Here is a 6,343-nt window from a genome sequence, read left to right as displayed (position 1 = left end):
GAAATTTTTATCTGTTTCCCAATTCACTAAACCATTTCGATAATTGAATGGACAGTTTATTTCTAGCAAACCGACAGTATGGCAAGAACAGCTTACTATAGAGTCAGGTGAAGCTCCTAAGTATGGTTTATTGTATAAAATGTGAAGGTCTGAAGTTGTCAATTGGAAGTTTTTGTGTTTTTCTTTCATAATGGTTTCATAGTGTTACATTCCATTTCTTTGCCATAAGTTAAGGAAGGTGTGTTATGTGCTTTCGTATAACACATTAGCTTATTAAGCAATGACTTACTTGAGTTGTTATATTTGAAATGCATAACTTCATAAAAATTAGAGGCTGTAATTCTCCCTGCTCTGTGAATTTTGAATGTAATGGATAAACTCTCTGCTCTGTGAATTTTGAATGTAATGGATAAAGTTTAGTAATTTCAGATAAAAAAATCAAATGAACTCGAGGTGTAAGTTAATTTGTATTTTTTGTATTTTAAAAAACATCTCTATTAAAACAGAATCATCTAAATTAATTGCTTCAATCAATCAAACAGACTTGTTAAAGGTTCTGGACATAGTTTTTCTTCTGTCTTATCATATATCAATATACCGTCAGTATTTTTCTAAGACAATACGTAATTAAAATACGCTGCTTTAGGCATAACCTTTGGTTGTTCTTGAACTTTATCTAGACCCAAATTTTTTACGGATTCTTCTGCGTTAATGGAATAATTTTTACAGTACTTTTGGCTGATCTTATTTCACATGGTAAATCATTACATTTTGGTCTATTAAAGGATATATTTTGCAATGATGATGCTTCAGCCTTTCTCTTTACTTGGTTCCATTGATACAGTTTACTAGTAACAGCAGTCTTATTGGCTTCAGTTCGATCGTTTATCGATTGGATACTGGTCCGGTAACGTTTCCTTGTTTGTTAATATTAATTTCTTCTTGTAATCTAATTGATCACTACCGTTTAACATGCTAAAATACAAATATTTTGACCACATCTTCAGAAGTTTCATACGAAGTCCAGCAAAAAATTAACCAACAACGATTTGTTTTGACTGCCAAGAATTTGCGCATGCGTACATCAACGGGCAAATTCAAAACAATTCCAACCCGTCTATAATCTTCAAACTGCTGAATTATTCAGATAAAACTAAAGTTCTCAATAACGCAAAAAAATTAAGAGAGACTGGCCTATACATAAACGAAAACTACCCGAAAGAAACAATAGAGCATCGAAAAAAACTGTGGGAGGAAGTTAAACGACTTCGTAAGGATGGTAAGTACGCCATCATTAAATTTGATAAAATTTATTGCAGAGATTTAAAAAAGCGAGCGCATTTTCTAACAAGTTTTTATTTTCTAAAAAATCACTATGGCTCATGAAACAATAGACTTTGAAACGCTGCGTTTAAATATCTTTGAAATTACTAATAAATTTTTAGCACATAATTGTTATGACGACTTTAGCTTTTTAAACGAAAAATACTCCGATTCTGCATATTTTGATATAAAAAATTTTAAATTTGAACTAAAAACCACTATAAATAACTTTACGGCAGTGCCGTGGCTTGTGGATTTGGGGCCCCCCCCAAAACTAGCCATTACGGCCAGAATTTTTTTTTTTCTAAAAAAGTGGATAAACTTTACAGATTACTTCAAAACAGCTGGGTACCTCACATATTTTAACGTCGCCGTTCATAAGACTAAATGCAATCAAATTAACGCTTAAATTCAATTAGATATATTTTATAATTGTTAAATTGATATAGAGTTACTAGTGTAAATACAGTAAATGCATTACGCAGATAATAGAAGAATGTCGCAAACCATCAAAAAAAGGGTTTGCGACGTGTTTTCATGCTTGCAAACTCATTTATTATGCCTTCATAACTTAATGTTCTTGCAACCTCGTTCTCAATAGACAGCATTGCTAAGGAAGACAAACGTTCATCAACCATTGTTGACCTATTTAAAAATACAAAGAAATAAAGCTAAACGTATTTATGTATAATGAAGCAAGATTATTTATACTAACCTATGAAATGTTTTAATTAGTTTTAACTTGCTGAAGCTACGTTCTGCACTTGCAACAGTAACTGGTAAAGTAAGAATGATTCGCAACGCAATAACTAAATTGGGATAAGTTTCTTGCAGCTCTTCTTTGTAGATGTAGTTTAGGAAGTCGTATGCAGATTTTAGGAGAGCATTTTTTTCCTCCTTTATAACTATGACAAAACGTTTTAACTCCGATTCTAAATCCTCTGAATCTATATCAGCAAGCTTTATTTGCAAATTTTTGCAATAAGCAGACAGAGAATTTTCATTACAAGCTTTGATAAGACTCTCAGATCGGTAAAGAAAGTCATAAAGCTTTGTGACAATGCTGATCTGTTCAAAACGCTCTTTTACTGATGCAATTGACATATCAATTAGTGGCAAAAAAAAATCTGCTTTATACTGATGTTCAGGTTGCCAAGTGTGATCAGCACACTCGTATGAATAAATCGATTTTTTTTTTCGTGAACGCACCATCGAAAAAACCTTTTCAATGCCCAATACTTCTGCGATTTCTGATGCCTTAACACGTGCGTCAGAAAATCCATTTTCGCGATACTCATAAAGAAACGCTTTTGTTGCATTTATTTCACTAGCTAATATGTCGAGAGAGGTTGCAGAAGACTGAAGCAGCTTACTTGATTTGTTAATTTGAAATAAAACGTCATACCAAATAATGATTGATAATAAGAAAGGCCATGTTCTAATATATTCTGTCAGCGATCGTACTTCTGTGGAAGTTGCCCCATCTCTTTTTTCTAAGGCATGTTCTTCCAATTTTTCAAGTGCCTCTAAGATTTCTTTTAAATAGAAGCGAAGTGGTTTAACACAGTTTATTCTACTTTCCCATCTGGTATCTGATTGTGGCTTGACTGAAATTGCCACGCATGATTTTAAAATTTCCCATCGAGGAGGAGACGATGAAAAGAGCGTGTATAACCTTGAAAGAACACCAAAAAAAGAAATTGCACTAATGGATGATAGTGCACCATCAACAATAACAAGATTGAGTGAATGGTTAGCACATGGAACATATAAGGCCTTAGGATTCATTTCCAGAGACCTTGCTTGAACACCTTTTACTTTTCCTTTCATATTAGCACCATTATCGTAAGATTGACCTCGGCAGTCTAAAATATTTAGATCCCAATTTTTTGCCTGATTTAAAAATGCATTGAAAAGCCCATTTCCAGTGGTATCATTTACTGTGAGATATCCAAAGAAATTTTCGGAAATGTCGATACCTACTCCAGGAGTGCATGTTACTGATCGCAGAATAATGCTCATTTGTTCTTTGTGCGAAACGTCTGGCGTACAATCTAAAATAATAGAATAGTATTTTGCCTTTTTTACCTTAGAAAGGTTTTTGGATTCAATCTCCCTGGCTAAAAGTCTAATCAACTCGTTCTGTGTGTCATTGCTCAAGTAGTGCTCCTTGGTTTCTTTGTCCTGAATTCTTTGCATAAGCTCATTGAGAACGGTATCATACTTAGCCAGTAATTCAAACACCCCAAGAAAGTTTCCATTGCTCTTTGAACCAATGGCTGTGTCTGAACCACGGAATGCAAGATTTCTTGCAGAAAGAAATAAGGTAATGTTTAGTATCCTTTCTAACACAGCCCTCCAAAATATCCGCTCTTTATGAAGCAACTTTTGTTGTTTCTCGTCTATGGTAGCTTGATTTGCAATGCCTGCTTTACCAAAATTGAGGAAAAAGAAATTAGTTAAGAAAAAAAAGTAACAAAGCAATAAATTAAAGAAAATATCAGTTAACCTTTTCGTAAAGTCATCCGTTGTTCAAAGCACTTGAAATGTGCACTGCATGTTTCGTGTTCTTTAAGTTTTTTTGACAAGCCTTCCCAAGTGTTTATTCCTTGCCGGAATGGTGAAGAAGTTATCCCAAAAAGTTTGCAACAAAAACAAAACACTTTATTGCTGTTCAAAGAATATATGAGCCATGTGCGTTCAAATATTTCTCCATTCTTCATCTTCCGGTTATAATAGTTCAGTGAAAATCGTCTTCTTTCTAAATTGTATGGAAAATCAATTTCGATTTTTTTGAAACCACGTTTAACAATGTCACACCTCTGTGCGTCAGAAACATTATCTGGCTACTCAGAAGGATCATCACTGAGAAAAATAGGCGGAATTGTTATGGCATTTGACGTAGACTCGCATATCAACCTATCTGACTCTACTCTAGTATTCAAATAATGACAATCAGAATTAATTGTAGTTTCTGTTGGTATCGAATCACTTCTAGTCTTAACTAATGGTTTCAAAAAATGTGTTAGCTTGGGGTGATTTGCGATTTCCTCCCTGGCTGCAGCTTTTTCTCTTCTCTTAGTGGCACCACTTTTCACTTTTTTCATACCAATAATTATATCGTGATATACTATCGAAATATAATTATAAATTTTTGGAAACCTTCATTGTTTTATTTTTTTTATATATAAAAAACTAACAATGCATAATAATAATAATAATAATAATAATAATAATAATAATAATAATAATAACAATAATAACAATAATAATAATAATAATAATAACAAAAAAATCAGTTCAATGATAATGGCCTTATAACCATTTGAACTTTAAAATAAAAAAAATGCTAAGTGTAACAGTTTTCCAATGCTATACATGTTTCTTTAAAAACAATGCGTATGATTTAATTGAAACAAATAATAGACTTTTTATTTCATAGTATTAAAGCAAAAGTAATAACATATAGCATAGTAATAAAATAAATTATTACCAAGATAAATTGTGGATCGCCAAAAATAAAAAACGATTCATAATTTATAAATAAATAAACACTGAAATATGTAATCTAAATACAAATAATAACATATTCGCACCTAATAAAATATGCGAATTAGAGAAATATATTTCTTCGCACGATTGACTGCTGCTTAATGGTTTCTCTTTAACTGTTTGACAGATTTTTATAAAGCTCGCGTTTTTCATAAAAATCGGACCTCGGGAGTTGAACATTTTTTTAATTTTTTTTCTACATGAAAAATATTATTGCTTTTTTCACGCTTGCTTAATTTTGGTAATATCGTGTTTAAAAGGCCATGTTTTTTTATTATTAGTAACAGTAACTATAAATATATATATATATTCAAATATTCTTATTATAAAAGATAAAAAATAAAGTAATTTCAAATAACAAAAAAGCCCCTAAAAATGCTGGGCCCCCCCCCCCAGTTGGGGGGTGTGGGGGAGCATAGCCACGGCTCTGCTTTACGGTAATACACATAAACATCAGAAGTTTACTTATTAATATAGACAAATTAAATAACTTTCTCCTTGAATGCAAACATGCTTTCAGTGTGATCTGCCTTACAGAGACTTGGCGCTCTGACGAAGCAGCAGAAACAAACTCTGACCTCCAAATTCCAAACTATAAATTATTTTTTAAAGAAAGATCAGTTTGCAAAAGAGGAGGAGGAATTGTGAATTATATACGGAATGATCTAAACACTGAGATAAGAAATGACCTTTCAAACTCTGATAGCAGTAGTGAGGTCTTCACAATGGAAGTTATAAACACTGCCTCAAAGAACTTTCTAGTTTCTACGTGCTACAGACCACCTGATGGTGATACTTGTGAATTTTCAAATTATATTAAACATATAATTACAAATAATAGAGAACAGAAAAAGTTATTCACAATTGGAGATATAAACATAAATATTTTAATGTACAACAAGCATGCTATTACTAAAAATTTCTTTGACGACATGTTTCAACTTAATATCTTCCCAATTATCAACAAACCTACCAGGGTAACTTCCAAATCTATTACTGCTATTGACAATATATTAACAAACTCAATACAAGATCCTTCTCTAAAATCAGGAATAATAAAAACAGATATTTCAGATCACTTTCCAATATACTTCTCTCTGTTACAAAATTCCACAAAAATTGATAATTCAAAAATCTTATGTTATAAAAACATTAAATACAAAAAACCTATTTGAAAAATAAAAAAAAACACGAAATTTTATTATCAAATACAAAAATTTAATGGTGACCTAAAAAAGACACGAGACATTATGAAGAAAATTATTGGTAAAAGTAAATTTAATGTTAACAAAATGCCTTCTAGAGTAATAATTAATGAAAGTGAATCAAACAACAAGCGAGATATTTCCAATCAATTTAATAAATACCTTGCCAACATTGGTGCTGATCTTGTATCAAAAATTCAATGCCCAAATAATACATTTAAAAGTTACTTAACAGGCTCACACTGCTCTTTAAATTTCAATGA

The 6,343-nt window shown here is 31.6% G+C and overlaps 1 protein-coding gene across 1 annotated transcript; it reads right to left on the bottom strand.

The window, feature by feature from the left end:
- Window positions 1-1,832: 1,832 nt before the first annotated feature.
- LOC136088276 (zinc finger MYM-type protein 1-like) lies at window positions 1,833-4,046 on the bottom strand. The gene is made up of 3 exons (XM_065811961.1): window positions 3,833-4,046; window positions 2,039-3,749; window positions 1,833-1,968 (listed from the first exon to the last, which is right to left on the bottom strand). Exons 1-3 carry the CDS (start codon window positions 4,044-4,046, stop codon window positions 1,833-1,835), a joined length of 2,061 nt encoding a protein of 686 aa, XP_065668033.1.
- Between the last annotated feature and the right edge of the window lie 2,297 nt (window positions 4,047-6,343).

Source organism: Hydra vulgaris, chromosome 12 (genome assembly GCF_038396675.1).
Source record: "Hydra vulgaris chromosome 12, alternate assembly HydraT2T_AEP".
Classification (NCBI taxonomy): Eukaryota; Metazoa; Cnidaria; class Hydrozoa; order Anthoathecata; family Hydridae; genus Hydra; species Hydra vulgaris.
Note: the sequence above shows the minus strand (reverse complement) of the source record. Positions and strands in the feature narration are given on the sequence as shown.

What these genes read in the sequence shown, in the direction of transcription:
- LOC136088276 (XM_065811961.1), bottom strand. Translation starts at nt 4,046, where the DNA reads ATGAAGAATGGAGAAATATTTGAACGCACATGGCTCATATATTCTTTG. An exon ending in ACGGATGACTTTACGAAAAG is followed by an intron (nt 3,750 to 3,832) that starts GTTAACTGATAT and finishes TTGGTAAAGCAG; the next exon opens with GCATTGCAAATCAAGCTACC. An exon ending in CTAATTAAAACATTTCATAG is followed by an intron (nt 1,969 to 2,038) that starts GTTAGTATAAAT and finishes ATTTTTAAATAG; the next exon opens with GTCAACAATGGTTGATGAAC.